Genomic DNA, 18,025 nt, shown 5'->3' with positions numbered 1-18,025 from the left:
GAACTACTTGATCATCTGGTTGAGCATAGCATATTTTGGATCTAAGAGATGAATAGCTTGGTAATCATGGAGATTCAGTATTTAAAAAACACTTATTTCAGGTCATCCCATGTCCAAATCCTTAGCCATCAGCCAAAGATTCCTTTTAGGAAGTTGATACTTAGAGATGGCTAAGAACACATAAAACGTTGACGGCACACCGTATCATGAGTGCTGGATTTGGTGGAAGAGGCAATCTTCCTTTTCTACTAACTTTCCAGAGGGTCCCGTGTTCACCTCTTCTCACTTTGCTGCTCATGTGACAGAAGCAACTGGGAGGGGTCCAAAGCAGCCATATAGAGAGCGTGTAGGCTGTGGGCTGCCTCCCACCCCTCTGAGTTGGAGATCTGACACCAGCCAGGAAAATCCTACTCTTCTCTTGGTGTGGCCGAGTTGTGGAGTTTCGTGTGGCCGAGTTAATTCAGTTTTACCAGGCAGAAGGCAAACTTACTTGTCAGAATTAAGCAAGGCCGGTGGTTGTCCAGAGGAGGACAGGTCTTCAGAGGTACTGGCTAGGGAGGGAGAACAGAGTAAGGGGAAGATGTAGTTTGAGGAAGGAGTGGGTGTGTGGCAGCAGGGGGCCCGCTTCATTAAAGAGCCTCCAGTGTTTCCAGAGCCATTGAGATGGGAGGCCTTAGTAAGAAAGTGAATTTAGTTAAAAACAAGGCACCCGTAACTCACTTTTGTTGCTGTAATTATTACCCCCAACTGGAGAATTTATAAATAACTTACTTGCAAAGGATGACATGAAAAGAACGGTTCCCTCAAGAGGACACTTTCTGCTCAAATAGTATTGTAACTTCCTACAGATTTGCCCTCAAACTTAGCCTCAATTCCTTAACCATCATGCAGCCTAACATTATTTTGTAAAATAACCAATTCCAGATGAACAGGTGACCAAGAGGAAGTTAGTCTACTTCTTTCAGCATCACTGACCACGCTGGATTCTTATCTAATCCTTTCTCATGTGCTCTATATATTCTGTAAAGTTGGCATCACCTAACGGAGTAACACAACTTATGCTCCTTCTTTTTTAGTGAAGCATCTTCAAATACTTTTCCTCAAAACTTTTTAATAAACCTAGCTTACATACTTAGATTCTTTTTTAAAATGTTTATTATTTTTGAGAGAGAGACAGAGCATGAGCAGGGGAGGGGCAGAGAGAGGGGGACACAGAATCTGAAGCAGGCTCCAGGCTCTGAGCTGTGAGCACAGAGCCTGACCCAGGGCTTGAACCCATGAACCCACAAACCCAGGATCATGACCTGAGCTGAAGTTGGCCTCTTCACCAACTGAGCCACTGAGGTGCCCCTATTTACATTGCTTTCCACATCAACTTACTGATAAAAAGTTTGCTACCCAGAGTTTTAGTAGTATGAAAACTGAAGTATTAGTGGGTACAGTCTAGGTGGCCGTTTTCTATTCATTGTAAATAATAGGGTAATTTCTTTCATTTGGTATGCCAGCATAATTGGATGGTTCAGATAAGCTACAATAAAAATTTCATATTTTTGGCAAACACCAGGTTGTTCCAGTTAGTTGTAATAGAGTAAACGCTTTACATTTGAGCAGTGTGTCCTTCCTAAAGTCCCGAAGATTCAAATAGAGGAAGTGCTTTCACCTCAAAAGGTAATGAACAGCCAAGTTGGGTTCAGCATAGGCAATATATTCACTTGTAAACCCTGGCCTCACTTCAGTCTCAGGAAGTTTCTGATTCAGGCTGCAGCCAAATCAACTATGTTAAAGATGGTGGGGTGAGGTGGGGCTGGAGCTTAGAATCAAGGCCAAGTGATAAAACTCTATAGAGAGATCAGTATTGCTTCTCATCTCTGCACAGGTTTTCATTTTGACTCTAGCCATTTAGGCCAGTAATTCAGTTTTCAATACACGGTATGCCAAACCAGAGGAAAAGATGCCAAATTTATAGAAGCATGATAAAGTGTTTCTGGAATTTTATTTTAGTGGGCATTTGTTGTGCATTTGTTATAGATTATTTGAAGAGAAACCTGTAGCACTGTGCAAACTTAATCAAACTGGAATAGCCTGAATTCTGTTGACAAGCAAGTGGTCACTGCTCTACCATTAAGACTTCGAGTAAGACCTTCCAATAACATGAAAGCTGTATGGTGTTATTTTTTTTTTAAGTTTGTTTTTATTTGAGAGAAAGGGGCGCCTGGGTGGCTCAGTCACTTAAGCCTCTGACTTCGGCTCAGGTCATGATCTTACAGTTTGTGGGTTCAAGCCCTGCTTTGAGCTCTGTGCTGACAGCTAGCTCAGAATTTGGAGCCTGTTTCAGATTCTGTATCTTCCTCTCTTTCTCTGACCCTCCCTTGCTCACGCTGTCTCTCTCTCAGAAATAAATTAAAAACAAAACAAAACAAAAAGTCGTTTAAAAAAAGAGAGAGCATGTGTGGGAGCAAGTGGGGGAAGGGCAGGGAGAGGGAGAGAATCCTCCACATTGTCAGCACCGAACCCGATGTGGGGCTTGAACTCCCAAACCATGAGATCATGACCTGAGCCAAAGTCAGACACTTAACTAAGCCACCCAGGCGCTGTGTGGTATACTTTTGACACTTCTGATTTTAGAGTATGTAAAGAACAAGGAACTATGTTACTCATTTTATAATTCGTATAAAAAGAACTTCTCAAAAGGTTAGGACTTTGTTTTATCATTTGAAGAAAATATTTTAATATCAGCAGAAAGATAAAATTTGGATTTTACTTTAGAGGGACACACATTCATTCCATTTTAAAAGTCATAATTCGCTTCATACCAAGAATAAGAATCGTTTATACTTACGTTATCGTTTTATACAGCAAGATTTTAAAGATAATTTACCTTAAATGGCAATTACGACTTGGATCAACAGCTCTTCAATTAATCAGAAATGAAAATGAAGGTTTTTTGTTTTTTTTTTTTTTTACATGAAACTCTGGTCTATGTCAGTTATTCAGAGCGTACTTTTTTTTTTAGATTTGTCTTCAAAAAGTGAGCTAGAACCACTAGTGCTTCTAAACCCATAAGCAATATCAAGAAAGCTATGTATAATAAATATATAAGTACAGTGTCAGTAAAAACCTTGCCAAATAAATAAATTTGAACACCAACTCAGTCTACTTTTACTTTAAGAAATGGTTAAATTTCTTGTTACGATGTCACAACTCAGAAGATATTAATTTATATACATCATTCTAAATTCAGTTTGTGAAAACCAAAAGTGGAATAACCTGTGAATACATAAGCAATAAACTTAAAAAAAAAAAAAACCAATGTCATCCTTTATGTAAAAAGAAATGTTAAAGCAGAGTCCACTGTGGTGCATAATATAGAAACTAAATCAGATTACTTTTTGATGACTTATAGGACATATTTACACTTGCAATGCCCTTAAGTTTCCAATTGTCAGCCATGAAATACATGACCACCCTAGCTTGTTTTCAGACCTCTGTGGCTCTTATTGCCAGTTTTCTATGTCAGGTCAGCAAACTATGGCCCTGGGCCAGATCCAGCCTGCTACCAGTATTTGTATGGCTCTTGAACTAAGAATAGCTTTTATATTTTTAAATGACTGGAAGAAACCCCAAAGAGGATTATTTGTGATCTGAAAACTATATGAAATTGCAATTTCAGTGTCTGTAAATAGTTTCATTGGAATATAGCTACGCTCATTCATGTATAGATCATCTATGGCTGCTTTTGCACTGGAACAGCCCATCTGAGTAATTGCAACAGAGGCCATATGGCCCATAAACCCTAAAATATTTACCATCTGGCCCTTTATGGACAAAGTTTGCTGACCCTTGCTCTAAGTCAGTTTTTGCAAGCTTAGCAATGTTTTTTTTCCAACTGCTGACATATGCAAAGTGGCAGTCTCCTGGGCTTCGCTGCTGCGTTCATCAGGAAATTGGTTGGTTGGTAGGTAGCCCTGTGCCATGTTGCTTGTCTTCAGTGTGGACCTCACACCATGTGTCAAGAAGGCTTCAGTTCAGAAATCCTCAGTTTCCAGTTTAAGTCTAATGAAAATAAGGAAATTATATTTGTTTCCACCATGTTCACTCTTTAACTTCTTACCAAAAGGTCTTCACCTGTAAAGTTGTATACATAGCTTTGTTAGTTTATTTATTTATTTATAATGTTTTATCTATTTCTGAGAAAGAGAGAGAGAGGCAGCGTGAGCAGGGGAGGGTCGGGGAGAGAGGGAGACACAGGATCCAAAATAGGCTCCAGGCTCTGAGCTAGCTGTCAGCACAGAGCCCGATGCGGGGCTCGAACCCACAAATCATTAGATCATGACCTGAATTGAAGTCAGATGCTTAACCGACTGAGCCACCCAGGCGCCCCGCTTTGTTAGTCTATTTAAAATGAAGGAACAGAAACATTTGCAGTATAGCCAGGGTTTAGTTTTGCTCAATCAACAGAAACTCGCAGCTCTGGTGGCTGGTTTTGAAGGAGAGGCTTGCTATAAACTCACAGTATCATAACATGATTCTCCTGGGTGGTGGAACATGAGCTTATTTCTGTTCTGAACACCACACACTTTAGAAAGATTTTTTAAATCACAAAATAAATTTCAACTTTTTAAAAGGTTTAGGTCCTTCAACTCTGCATTATTTCAGATACGAGTAAGGTACATAATTTTTCAGGAATTCTTAAATTATTAAAGGGTAACTTTTAAAACTTTAGGGGTAAAAATTTTAGAATAATGTTCTCAAAAGGCAGTAAAATCACTATACTTACCTTCTCGCGAGCACCAAAAGTCTCTCTTCTCATAAGCGCCCATTTTGGGGACACAGTTTGTAAAGGAGTTTATAACATGAGATACATGTTCCCATAGATGCACCCATGGCTGTTTTTCAAGAGAAGCTTCCCCAAGTTTAAGGAAAGCTGAGGTCAGCTGAATGATTCTGAATGTCTGCTTGCTACAGAAAAGTACAGTCCAAAGGCATACCTCTGAATCACCCCGCACCCCTACTCCTAACAATGCTTGTTATAGCAAGCTTATTCTTTTTTTTTTTTTTTTGAAAGCTTAGTCTTAAGTCAGATTTCCAGTGGAGCTATATTCTGATGTACTTCATGTAATCTCGTGACACAGTGAGGGCTCCATTGTGCAGAGCATAATTCCATTGTCAACTGTGGAGGTTATAATATAGGGGTATGTAATAACATCACATCTGTGATTCATTTGATGCTAAGTTCTTGACATGGAAAACATTTTAGATTTTGATTACTGTCCTTAGTGGCATGCTCCAGATTCACTACCAAGGTGAGCCATTTTCTAAATAGCTGGAGAGGCTCAACATTGATGCTTAATGCTCAAAGCTCACTTGGCTTTTGAAGAAAGCTGATTCTGCCCCAGCTGATTATCTCAGTAACCTGGGACAGAAAAGAAAGTGGGTCTGAAACTTTTTATGTATGTATGTATGTATGTATGTATTGATCAATTAATTGTAATCTCTGTGCCTAACGTGGGGCTCAGACTCATGACCCCGTCAAGAGTCTCACACTCCACCAACCGAGCCAGCCAGGGGAACCATGACCTGAGCTGAAATCAAGAGTTAGCCACTTAATCAACTGAGTCAGCCAGGCACTCCACACCTGGAACTTTTAAAAATTGGGATTCCAGATGTATCTCAACAGAAAATGAGTATTGAGCATTCTCAGTCTGGCATAGGTCAGGGCTTTGCTGTTCTACATGTATTCACTATTGTCTGGTGTTATGTGATGTGGATTCGCTGCTGTAGTTCTGAGCGTTCCTTCTGATGAGCCTTTACGTACAAAACCTAAACTCAAACCTCTCAGAATAGCTGGTTATGCAGATATTCTGAAGGAGGGAGTTTCCTGTGTTTGGCCCTGGCTGTTTTGGAAGAGCTTTGCACGTGTCGTGTGGGGCACTGGTTAAGAGCTTCTTCTTAAGTGTAGAAATACGGGCTCAGTGTACTGGACTACCTTCTGTGCTATTATAAATCAGATTAGGTCCTGTCAAAAGGTATCAGTAAAGTCTTTAATTGTGAGTATCTCCAATTTAAATAAATTCTTAATTGTGATAAAGACAGATGATCAACCTCTACAGTATAAGCAGCAATGCCTTCACTATGCTGTCGGTCTCATTAATTTTAGAACTACAGTGACGCAGGTAACAACTGGGCTTTAATAATCCCTTGGGTTCATTAGGAACTAAATGAAAAAGAAGTCTATGTTTGGTTTCCTCAAGTTCTTTTTTTTTCAAATTTGGGTTCTATATACAGTAATTTGTTTACGTCTACTCTGTAAATGCCAAGCAGTGGGCGGGCAACCAAAGGCTTAATTTACTGCAGTTTCAAGACAGAGGCTATTAGGTTATTTTGCTTTCTTTTTAACCATCACATCCTGGATGCCAGGTTTTTATTGTTTTAATTGAGACAGACCAAGGTGAGGTTGTTGAGGCTAAATCAAACTTAAAAATGGACACGGAACTAGAAATCCAAAGGAATGAGAGCTGAATGGCCCACAGAGGTCCTTTGAGAATGTCCGGGACAGTGAGCAATAATTAAGGCAGTTCTGTGTCTGATGAAATAAGGCTGATGTAGTAGGTTGCACAAGTTGGTTATCTCGGGGCCTTCGTTTGGTGATCTACAACCCCAGCAGGTCTAAAATTATAAATGTTAAAGGTATATAAACCTTCAGAGCTCTTTTCCTGTTTTTGGGTACAATTCCTATCTGCCTTCAGGGGACATCTTCCTACTGGGCCTTTCACAGTAATTAAGTTGGTCCCTGTTTCAGAATGGCGTGATGACTCAGTGTACCTGGGGAAAATGTTACAACCTTGGTTATTGTCGGTAGTCTATGGCATCACTGGATGATAAGCTGCCCATAGGTTTCTCCTCCTTATTTTGGATGCTTTCTGAGGCCAAAATCTGAGAAGGTGATGGGAGTCCTCGGGGTTGTTTAGTTGACTTGGTGAACTTCTTAAATTCACTTGCAAAAGAAATGCCTTTCCTTTTGTCTTCTCGGGATGCCTGTGGGAAAAAAAAGAACCTTCCATCGGTATGAAGTTAAAGCTGGGATCCTCAATCACATGACATGCTATCATAGAACCCTTTCCTCTTCCTCTCTAGTAAGTAGCGCTTTGGGAAGAAGTGCTGAGGGACACCCCTCTCAGGACTGCTTACTCACAGAGGGGTGGCAGGGACCGCCTTTCTTTTCACATAGTGAAAGTGGAGCCAAATGACTTTCTCCCAACTCTATCCCGTGGCTCAGAAACTTTCTTCTAGATTTCATGAGCTCCCAAATTTGGTTACCATGTGTAGCAAATACTTTGTGAAGAGAGCAAAAGAATCTTGAACATTACCTGCACCTGTTCCTTTAGCTTAAGGATGAATTTTCCTGCCCCTTTCCACTTGCTTTGGGCTTGAAACACACACTCCTGATCCAAAAGGACCCTCTGGGAGGACTTTGGGGTGGAAGACTTCTTGGTCGTGTCTTTCACCACCTCTTCCAAAAGCACATAGTCACTCGGGTTGGGATTGCTCAGAATGCTGTAGGAATACTTGGCTTTGCATAAGGTCTGAAAGATAAATTACAGTCAACTAAATACAGACATAGTGTCTCCGACACTTGCATTCATTCTGGATGAGACTTTAAGGCTTTTAGAGAAGGAGGGGATCTTTCAGATGGCCTTGTATCCTTCCTCATTTTACATCTGTGTACTTGTAGCTCGTAACATTCTTTCCCATAATACCTGATAGAGGTTCATAACAGACTATGATTTAGGTATTATTACCACATTTTTAGATAAGGAAACTTAAATGTATGGAGGTTAAGCAGATTCCAGAGGATGCTCAGCTAGTAAGTACTAGAATAAGGACTTTCACTGGATTTTCTACATGCACCAAAGCTCATAGATGTGAAGGTCACACAGACCATGAGGGACAGAAACCTGACCTTTAGGAGCCTCCCTGTCCCACCAGGCTGCCTCTTCAGTCTTGGATGTTGAAGGCATTTTAGTAATTTACCTGGCCTCACTTCTCATTTAGTACGAGATCATCTTTCACTTATACATTTATTTATTCATCAAATGTTTAGTGAGGGCTTTCTGTGTCCCAGATACAGTACTATCCTTTTGGGGAGATAAAAATGAACAAAAAACCCCCATGTCTGGACTCTCTTGGAGTTCAAACTCTATTAAGGAGGCAAATACTAACCACATTATCATGCAACAATAGCAAATAACACATAGTGTTTACCATGTGCTGGGCATTGTGCACATTACAGATACTTATGGACTTAATCTTCACAGTTCTGGGTGGAAAGTACTATTATACTGTTTCCATGTTATCTATGTAGTAACTTAGCACATAGTATATAGTGTGCTGGAGCCAACTGGAATGGACCAGTGAAATCAGACATGGTGGGAGTATCCACACAACAGAAACTGGCAAACACAAAAAGTCAATTGGAGCTTTTTTTTTCTTTTCCCCCTTAAGAGAGGCAGTTTACCAGCACATCACTATAGCTGAGGTACTAAGAAGTAGAGCTCGGGTCAATTGCACCACTAGGTATTTATCCAAAGGATACCAGAGTGCTGTTTTGAAGGGGCACATGCACCCCAATGTTTATAGCAGCGCTATTGACAAAAGCAAAGTATGAGAAGAGCCCAAATGTCCGTCAATAGATGAATGGATAAAGAAGATGTGGTATGTACATGCAATGGAATATCACTCGGTGATCAAAAAGAATGAAATCTTGCCATTTGCAACGAAGTGGATGGAACTGGAGTGTATTATGCTAAGTGAAATTATAGAAAGACAAACATATGACTTCACTCCTATGTGGAATTAAGATACAAAACAGATGAACGTAAGAGAAGGGAAGCAAAAATAATATAAAAACAGGGAAGGGGACAAAACATAAGAGACTCAAACAGGATTGCTGGAGGAGTTGTGGGTGGGGGGATGGGCTAATTGGGGAAGGAACATTAAGGAGGACACTTACATAACACTGGGTGTTATTATGTAAGTGATGAATCACTCAATTCTACTGAAATCATTATTGCACTATATGTTAACTAATTTGGTATAAATTTTAAAAATTAATAAATTTTAAAAAATACAAATTAAAAAAAAAGAAGACCTGGAGTTTGAACCTGGAGTAATTTGATCGAAAGTCTTCTGTACTGTTAACTGTTATGCTGTACCACTTCTCAAATGGGTATTTAATAAACACAAACCATTACAAGGCTTGAAGGAAGGAAGTGCAGTTCTCTGAAACCATGTATACACCAAGGAGTACGCCTTAGAGGAGAGAGAGGGCCAGAGAAGGCCTCCAGCATGTCCTCTATAGGATCTTTGAGAGACAGTCAACAGGGATTGGCTTAGGCATGTCTGGGACAATAAAATTACTACTCTGTGGAGTCCCCTCCTCAATCGGTTACCAACACTTCACAGAGAGCCAGATTCATGGTAGATATTGGGCAAGTATGTATTGAAGGAATGAACTAGTATTTCCCAACTATAAGAGGCACACTCTTCCTCTTCAGATCCTCATTGTTCTAGAACCTCACTCATAAAATGAGCTGACATCAGATCTGTCCCAGTGATTTACACTGAGGAGCAGACAGGCAAACAAGGGAGAAGCTTTCACCTGCTGAATGACGTCCTGCGCGGTGCTGACACGGGGTGCTTTGATGACCGTTCGAGGTTGCTCTGGAGAAACGTCATGCACTTGGACAAAGAAACTCTCCTCCTCTGAGCCCAAGACCACCTCTTTGTCATCTTGAATAATGCTCTTCTCCTCTAGGTTCTGTGTTAGAAGAGTATGCGTAAATGGTAAGATGATGTAGAGTAATAGAAAAACCTAGCAAAAATGTGAGCTGTATCTTGGCAATGTGGAAACTATATCATATTAGCTTTATATTTCATACACTAGTTAATATTTCATAAACTATTCTAAAAGGATATACATGCCTTCTGAGAGGAAGAAGGTAATGTAGGTATTTCTGCTGAGATTGACAGACTGATAAAGGTCTGGCTCAGAACATACCAGTAGATCTGCTCCTACTGCCTGTCGGTTTTGAGTCCAAGTCAACTGTAGGTAAATTTGGAAAAGGACAATACACCATTTTGCCAAATATTAAAAGCCAAATAAGAACACAGTAAATTACATTTAGGAGAAAGCCCGTCCATGCCCTACACAGGCCTTGAGCATTTAAGAAATGCCGGAGATCTGAACAACGAAATGTGCAAACTGTCATTCAGCCAGGCTGGTCGATCAGGAACTACAGCCAAAAGGCTGAACCAATGGCTGGAGGTGGGTTTCACAAAAACAAATGTTGACAGAATTATCAATAATTATGAGAATTGGTCATCAGCTTAATTGGCTTTTGGTGAATTGACTTTTAGCAAATTTTATACATGGAACTATCTGAAATATATATTTAGATATATCTATAAGCATAGGTATCATTAAAAACTTTTAAACAATATAGAAATAGATCAATAAAAAGCCAAACTTTCTCCATTATCAGCTTTTTCCCTTCTGTGTCTCATCTCACTCCCTACAAAAAAACCACTGTTGTTAGGTTATATATGCTTCTAAAAATCTGCTATGGATATCCACATGTATTTTTGTATATGTGAACACATATATACAATGAAACCCTGGAGTTACGTGAATTTAGATATAATTGTTAAGTGGCTCTAGTTTTATTTGTTTGTCTTTTAGCCCTATTCTCAAATGAAGGGTAGTTGGTTATCTTCTGCAAGGGGGAGGTCTGAAGTGGGAAAGGCAACCTCATCTTAGGAAGTGAGCATTTAGTAGGAAGGTCCTTCTATCTCCAGCATTCTTCTAGCCTCATCTCAGATCAAGCCACTGAAATGACCAAAATGGTGCTAACTAATCCAAGAAAAATCCAAAAATCGCTGTCACTACCCTGGAGGTTCCAACCAGCTGTAGAATTATCCCCTTTTGATATTGAGTCAGAATGGATAACTGCCACCAGGTGGCGCCAAACCGCAGCCAGGACCTGAAAGGACTGGTTTCTGGAGCTTCTGGCCAACTAGCCCCACAGGCTTACCTCAGTCATATCATTAATCATGCAATCATGGTCGCTACAATTTTCATGATTGACATTTTTGGACCCCATCTGTTATATTATGGGTACTGGGTTGGGGTGAGTTACTATTTTTCTTACATAAACTGAGATTGTACTCCATATAATGTTCTGCAACTTGTTTTTTCTCCCCACTTAAAAGATTGTGGTGTTCATTTCATGTCAATTACTAGAGATTTAGCTGTGTAATATGTCACTGTGTTGATCATGATATATTTAACCAGTTGGAGAGTGGGGTTGGGTGGTAATTCATCTGACATAATTTATAATCTGTATCTTGAAAACCAGGAAGCAAGCAAGCATGAAAAAAAAACAACCCAAAATTCTAACGGACACATAAAATATCTCAACAACTATGCAAAAAGCATTACTTTTAAGAGACCTCCTCAGAGCCTCACTCAGAACTTACTTATTTTTAGGGAATTTTCTGCCCCATTAGAAGGCACAGATTATGACCAAAACAATGGTCCTCACTTGTAGCTCTTTACAGCTTACTATGCATTTTTCTACATATTGTCTATATGTTTGGCATGAGTCTCATGTTAATCTTTTTCAATCAGGCAGGGTAGTTTCTATTACAGATTTACAAATTAGGGCACAGAGGTTTACAGAAGTTAAATGAGCTGTCCAAGGCATTTAACCATGTCCAAGGCATTTCTACCATTTGTGGTAGAGTCAGGTCTGTCTGATTTAAAATCCAGCAAGTGTCATAGGAAGGCATATTGACCACAGGAAGATGTGATCCTGACAGCCTGAGAACCTAGAAGACAAGAAAACTATAAAAGGCAGGCAGGCAGGCAGGCAGGCAGGCAGGCAGGAGAAGTCAGAGGTCATGGATAGCAGTTTGGGGACTTTGAATATATGGGCAAATTGCTTATTTATCTTACTAGTTCCACAGAATGAAATAAATGGAAATACTTACAGCCCAGATCTATCAACTATACCAGTGTCTGCTTGCACTCAGTAGTTGCTGAATTCATTTGTTCAGTCAGTAAATATGTACTGTGTGCCACTATGTACCAGGTCAAACAAGACACATTAAATGTGATGTGTTATCTTCGGAGATACATGTCAGTCATTTCAAAAATCTCTCCCTCACAAAGGCATAGACAGAGGGCTTGCTGTATTCACCCCATCAGAAAATGCTTGTTAGACTTCCCTTCTAACTATCCCCCTTTTCCTTCAAAATGCTTCTCTTCCACTAGCCCTTATTAAATATTTATTCCTGAGGTCTTATGGCCTATTTTCACATACATTTTAAGTTGCATACAGTGTCTTTAACTGTAAGACACTGTACCACTGAAGAGCCTGCCCACATACCCTCCTTCTCACTGCTTCCTGCTGTCCCCACGGTGCTGGGTGCCATGGTCCAGGACAGCTGACTCATCGTGAGCCCTGGTGGCACAGGATGGGGCAAGGACACTGACCTTTCAAGCCATAGATCCAAGTTCTTTCTACTTCTTACTTTGTCATGACTTAACCTCTGTGAACCTCAATTTCCTTATGTGCAAAATGGTTTCTGTTACATCATGAGATCATTCAAAAAAGTAGTGAGGACTTTAAACACTGCAAATCATTATGCAAATACATGGTTTGAAAATTCACTTACGGACATTATCACTTAGAGGATACTTTTTTACATGTAGCTAAAGAATGAGGCAAGATAATGAGAAACAAGAATGAATATTTTAGAGAGAAATCAAGGAAGGCTTCAAAAATCCAGCTAAGACCTCTGATATTTTCTCATAAAGCTATTATTACTAGAACTGCTTGTTACCTGTCTTTGCAATGTGTATGTCTGATAGGGAGAGGAAGTTGGGGAGACAATTACATTTTTTTGCTTAAATGGAGTGTCCTTTTATGTCTAAGGCAAGGTTAGGAAGAAAGGCCACGGCTATGGCTCCCAGAGCAGATGCTGGAGTTCTGTAGAGGATGCAGGCCATGTTCACAGGTAGGTCCTGAGTGAAAAAGCAGCACATGATGCTGAAAATTGGCTCTTTGACCCAACATCATGGATCACTGATGGGCATTTTGCCAACCAACCTCTATTCCGTGTCCAAAAGGAGCAGACTGTGTGCCCAGAACATGGCTTGGCATGTATTAGGTGCACAATAAATATTTGTTTAATCTAATTGTTGAACTGACTCCACTCCTTCATTATTGACATATCAGGAGGCCTGACTGTCTATGGTGTAGCAATGACTTATGCCATTTTAAAAAATGGTGGTAAATCTTAAAAGTTTATTCCAAGAAAACTCAAAAAATAAAAACAAAAACACACAAAAAAAACCAGTACTCCATCCACAAACTCGAAAAGGAACTAACCAATGTAGAGTCAACACACAGTTGCTGTATTATTTTCCTTCACGCAAATGATCACGGGAATGTTAGTGGCCATAATGCAAATTCTTACAAACTCTGACCAAGGCTGAGAAAATATTCTTGCTTTGTGTGGAGTTACAGAATATTTTCAAAGAACTACTGTTATTCTACCTAAAAGCGCAGAACTTTTTACTAGCTCAAATTTTAACAGGCATGAACAAGAAAGCAACCAATTCCCAAAGTAAAATACCAAGGGGACTGGCTGACACAGTCTTGTGACTCTTAGGACAGTGCCTTTTCGCCTATAAATCAAATCCTGGATCCATAGTCAATGACAACTATGAGGAATCCTTTGAATTCTTGCTCCCTTTCTTTTACAAGGTTATGATTTTTAGACTGAATTTCTGTAACTTCTATAGAGATAGCATTCTGAATACATGCAGAATAATAAAATCATTTTTCCACATTTACTTAAGGAGATTAACCTAAATCAAGTTGCAGTGATCAGAAATTCTAAATTGAGGGAGGAGGTCAGGGGGGAGGTGGTTAATCACACCCCGAGTTGTTACGGTGTGAGACAACTTACGTCCTGCTGGGTTTTTAAGACAATCCTGCCAACATATCCTTCCTCTGGAAACCAGCTGCTTAAAATCTGCATAATCTCTTCCTCTGGACCTATGACTCTCTGGAATGGTTGCTTCCTGCATTCATTCTTTTCTTTAGATAGAAAATATTTTTCTTCCATCAAAAAATAGTCTGTGACGATAGGTTTGGTATCTTGTTCAGTGGTCAGAATCTAAAGAAAAAGCAAAGGCAAAACTTTAATTCAAAATAAGCCTATTTTGTACACAGAACAAACTAATGGCTAGCAGAGGGGAGGTGGGAGGGTGGGTGAAATAGGTGGTAGGGATTAAACGGTACACTAATCGTGATGAGCACTGAGTCCTGTATAGAAACCTGAAACTGATATAACACCACACAAAACCAACCTATTTTCTCAGTGTTTACATAGGTTTGATGTGTAATTTATAAGTGAAACTTACTCTGCAGTATTGCATAATTCTTTTTGGAAGACCTAAGAACTCTCTTATGTCCAAGAAGGATTGTTTATGTTCATTCTGGGCAACGACACAATTTATTCATAATCCCCAGACGGCATAACTATTTTTCCCACAGCTGGAATGAGAGCTTCTACTGAATTGCAAACTTGAGGTTTCTCAATCCATGAATTCAGCTCTCTATAATCTTGTAACACAGGGCCAATGGCAAAGAACCTCACACAGCTTTTACCAGCACCGTCTCTTTTTCTCATGTTAGAAATACTTGTCTTCTAATCTCATCTGATCTCAGTTCCTGGGAATTCTCCTTTCAATTAAGTCTTGACACTGTGCCTTCAAGCTTGTTTTTCTTTCTTGGTTCCTTACCCCGGGCAGTCAGAGTGGCTGGGACAAGGCTGTGGAGCCAGACAGACCTGGGTCTGAGGTCTGCCTTTAATGCTTATTGGTTGTGAGGTGTTGGGCAAGATATTTAACCCCTTAGAGACTCCGTTTTCCCATCCATAAAATGGGAACAGTAAGAATAACCACCTCTTCTTTCTCGTTTTATGATTGAGGCACGGGCTAGAAAGCGTAACACCAGCACATACAAGAACCCAATAACACCAATTACCATCACACTCCTACAGGTTACTGACAATACGCTCAGCTACAAGCGGGGATGAGAAGGCTGCCACCATCTGGTCTGGATTAGGCAAACACCCTTCTCCTCGCCCCCACCAGTGATGCAATTACTAGAGTCACCACTTGGCACTACCTCATCTGGCTTGGAGGAAAAGTGGAATGAACAGGATGGTGAGGACAGAAGATTCTCAGGAAGATGCCACTCCCCTCACCCCAGTCCTTGGTCTGAAATCGGCACTGCGAGGATATTAGGTCACTGTGCCAAGCAGAGGTGGGGCTTCCAGTGTGAAGAGACAAGACATTACACATGGGGCTGCCTGTCCTTTTGAGGAGCTGCCCCTCTGGATGCTGCTTGGTTCCTGGCTTTCTCACTCTCACACATCCTCCCAGGGGGCAGTGTCCCTGCCTACAGAAAGCCACAGGGACCTCTGGGGGCGATCCGGAGCAGAAGCAGCACCGCATGAGAGGACTTAGGCTAGTGCTGCTGCCACAGGCTTTGGGGTAACAGGCTCTCATCCTCCTGGGTCAGGTCCTGCGGGCCTCTTTGCACCTCCAGAGGGTTAAGATCAAGTACCAGGGGAAGGGGAACAAGAGGGTTGCTCAACACGCAGATCAAGGCCTAATGCTGGAGGGGCTGACGATGTCTTCTTGGTCATGTGGTCCATCCTGATGCTCTAAAAATTTGATCCCACTCCTAGGATGACAAACTTCATTCAGCTTGCGTGCAAATTCTGACTGATTAGTAAGCTCCACATTAAGAAGGAGATGGGGCCCGGGTCTAGCCTTAGAAGAAAAGAATACACATGGTTGGAGAGCCACTCATTTTGGTCTTTATCCATCTTAAGCCCAGTGTTTTCTTATGTATTTGGAGACTTGTTAAAAATTCTTTTCTAGGGGCGCCTGGGTGGCTCAGTCAGTTAAGCATCTGACTTCAGCTCAGGTCATGATCTCACGGTTCGTGGGTTTGAGCCCCACATCGGGCTCTGTGCTGACAGCTAGCTCAGAGCCTGGAGCCTATTTAGGATTCTGTGTCTCCCTTTCTCTCTGACCCTCCCCTGCTCACGCTGTGTCTCTCTCTCTCAGAAATAAATTAAAAAAAAACAATTAAAAAATTTCTTTTCTAGGGTCGCCACGGTCGCTCAGTCGGTTAAGCGTCCGTCTTCGGCTCAGGTCATGATCTCACGGTTCATGAGTTTGAGCCCTGCATTGGACTCTGCTGGCAGCGTGGAGCCTGAAGCCTGCTTCAGATTCTGTGTCTCCCTCTCTCTCTGCCCCTACTCTGCTCATGCTCTGTCTCTCTCTCTCTCTCTTTCTTAAAAACAAACAATAAAAAAAATTCTTTACTACAAGTTAGCTTGTCTAACGGTACCAAGATCTCCCAGATCATTCTTATGGTGGGTCTCAGTGTTGCATTACACAAATAATCAAAAGGCAGATCATTAACATGGATTTTTGTGTTTTATATGTGTGTGTGTATGTTTACACATGCATTTATACACACACACACACACACACACCCATACATATTAGATGATGGATTCTCCCAACCATGGCCTCGGTGGACTTACTTGTTGGAGAAGCTGCTTTGCCTTGGTGCCTCCACTTATGGAGAAAACAGTAAAGGGCTCTGGACCTGGGACTCCATGCACCGTGACTCTGTGAGCCTGTGAACATTTTCTTTCTTCAGAATTAAACATCTGTCAAGGAAGATCACATGGTTTCTCATTCATTCTCATTCTCATGTTATTTCTAGGCTATATTCAGTACAGAAGTACTAGTTCAGAAGTCTGTGGGGGGACATGTAAATGCAAAAGAAAACCATTCTTTTATAACCTGATGCTTCTGTTTGTGGCTAAAGAGGCGATGGAGCATCTTCCTTAATCTATTGTCTAGTGAGGATATTAGCAGCATACCACCAAAATATTAATTTATTTTAAATAACAGTGACTCTTTCCATCATAATTAGGAGACTGATATTATCTGAAATGTATGTTAGTTCTTACTTATTAACTGACCTTCAACAGTGTCTATTGAGTTCCCTCTCTCTTCAGGGCCCTGGGTTAGAATTTTGGTTCATAAGATGATGAATAGATTATCATGGGCTTAGAGAGCTCACCACTCAGGCACACAAATAATTATAATATGAAAATTATTTCTATTTTAGGAAGAGCTGGGGAGATGTGTAACTCACAACTTTTGAGCATTTTGTATATTAATATATAGCCATTCACTCAAAATGCAAAATTCATTTATGAAGAGTTGATAGTGAATAGGACACTATGCATGGCCCTGGGACATTAACCCATAAAGAGGACTTTATCCCTGCCCCCAAGGGCACCCTGTGGAATGAATCAGAAAAGACAGTGGACAACTGTCAGCCGCATGCTAAGTTCCTCGAGAACCCAGAGGAGGGGGCAGATCTCAGGTTTGGAGGAAATCAGAGCACCTCCTGAAAATGGTATCATGTGAACTAAATCTTGAAGGTCCAGTGTGGTTTAGAAAATGGAGAGTGGCTCAACAATAGCCAAAACATGGAAAGAGCCTAAGTGTCCATCAACAGATGAATGGATCAAGAAGATGTGGTTTATCTATACCATGGAATACTACATGGCAATGAGAAACAATGAAATCTGGCCATGTGTAGCAACATGGATGGACCTTGAGGGTGTTATGCTGAGCGAAATAAGTCAGGCAGAGAAGGACAAATATCATATGTTTGCACGTATAGGAGGATTAGGAGGAACTTGACGGAGGAACAAGAGGGAGAAGAAGGGCGGAAATGGTGGGGGAAAGGGAGAGAGGCAAACCATGAGAGACTCTTGAATGCTGACAAAAACTGAGGACTGATGGATGTGGGGGGGAGGGGGGGGTGGGCATGGAGGAGGGCACTTTGGGGAT

General features: G+C 40.9%; 1 protein-coding gene across 1 annotated transcript in view; it reads right to left on the bottom strand.

Moving 5' to 3' along the window:
- Window positions 1-2,519: 2,519 nt before the first annotated feature.
- PLCE1 (phospholipase C epsilon 1) overlaps window positions 2,520-18,025 on the bottom strand; it is a 337,915-nt gene continuing 322,409 nt past the window's right edge. The window contains exons 30-35 of the mRNA XM_039230185.1: window positions 16,696-16,824; window positions 14,035-14,244; window positions 9,659-9,817; window positions 7,368-7,583; window positions 6,823-7,035; window positions 2,520-4,125 (exon numbers count right to left, since the gene is read on the bottom strand). Of these exons, the coding sequence (XP_039086116.1) occupies window positions 6,847-7,035; window positions 7,368-7,583; window positions 9,659-9,817; window positions 14,035-14,244; window positions 16,696-16,824 (903 nt within the window). The 3' untranslated portion in view covers window positions 2,520-4,125; window positions 6,823-6,846. The remainder of the gene's footprint in view (window positions 4,126-6,822; window positions 7,036-7,367; window positions 7,584-9,658; window positions 9,818-14,034; window positions 14,245-16,695; window positions 16,825-18,025) is intronic.

The sequence above is a fragment of the Hyaena hyaena genome, unplaced genomic scaffold (genome assembly GCF_003009895.1).
Source record: "Hyaena hyaena isolate Hyena2069 unplaced genomic scaffold, ASM300989v1 scaffold_44, whole genome shotgun sequence".
Classification (NCBI taxonomy): domain Eukaryota; kingdom Metazoa; phylum Chordata; class Mammalia; order Carnivora; family Hyaenidae; genus Hyaena; species Hyaena hyaena.
This window is presented reverse-complemented; position numbering and strand designations above follow the sequence as displayed.